Raw genomic sequence first — 824 nt, forward strand, 5'->3', positions numbered from 1 at the left:
TTCTCTTCTAGGTTACCAACCAGATTTTCCCAGTTTGGACTTACTCCTACCTTGCCCTCCTTTTCCCAGTCTTCCTCATTACAGACTACGTGCGCTACAAGCCCGTCCTCCTCCTCCAGGGCATCAGCTTCATCGTCACGTGGCTCTTGCTCCTCTTCGCACACGGAGTGGTGGCCATGCAGGTGGTGGAGTTCTTCTACGGCATGGTGACAGCCACCGAGGTCGCCTATTACGCCTACATCTACAGTGTCGTCAGCACTGATCACTACCAGAGAGTGACGAGCTACTGCAGGAGTATCACTCTTGCTGCAGCCACCGTTGCTGCCGTGCTGGGACAGCTGCTGGTGTCCTTAGCAGATGTATCCTACTTTCACCTTAATGCCATTACTTTGGCTTCTGTGTCCCTAGCATTCGGGTGTTCCTTTTTCCTCCCAATGCCCCAAAAGAGTATGTTCTTCCACAGGAAAGAGGTCTCAGAAACTCGCCCAGGACCCGATAAAGTTGTGGCTCCAGTCAGCCCTGACAGGCCATCACGCTGCCAAGAGGACAAGGGCTCCGTATCTGCTGACAGGGGCCCAACACCTGAGCAGCAAGCTGCAAGTGCCAAGCCCCAGAAGCATGTGCTCAGAGTACTGGTGCAGCTGAGCAAGGACCTGAGGGATTGCTACAGCTCTAGGAAACTTCTCTACTGGTCCCTGTGGTGGGCTCTGGCTACAGCAGGCTTTAACCAGGTTCTCAATTACATCCAAGTGCTGTGGGACTTCAGAGCCCCCTCTCACAGCTCTGCAGTCTACAACGGAGCTGTTGAAGCAATAGCAACTTTT

At 53.6% G+C, this 824-nt stretch overlaps 1 protein-coding gene across 1 annotated transcript; it reads left to right on the top strand.

Moving 5' to 3' along the window:
• Nucleotides 1-11: 11 nt before the first annotated feature.
• LOC104517542 (thiamine transporter 2) lies at nt 12-821 on the top strand (the record flags this gene model as incomplete). The annotated part of the gene is made up of 1 exon (XM_010176575.1): nt 12-821. A coding segment is annotated over one exon (810 nt), but the record flags the coding sequence as incomplete, so codon positions are not given.
• Nucleotides 822-824: the final 3 nt, after the last annotated feature.

The sequence above is a fragment of the Antrostomus carolinensis genome, unplaced genomic scaffold (assembly GCF_000700745.2).
Source record: "Antrostomus carolinensis isolate BGI_N321 unplaced genomic scaffold, ASM70074v2 C13009774, whole genome shotgun sequence".
Lineage (NCBI taxonomy): Eukaryota > Metazoa > Chordata > Aves > Caprimulgiformes > Caprimulgidae > Antrostomus > Antrostomus carolinensis.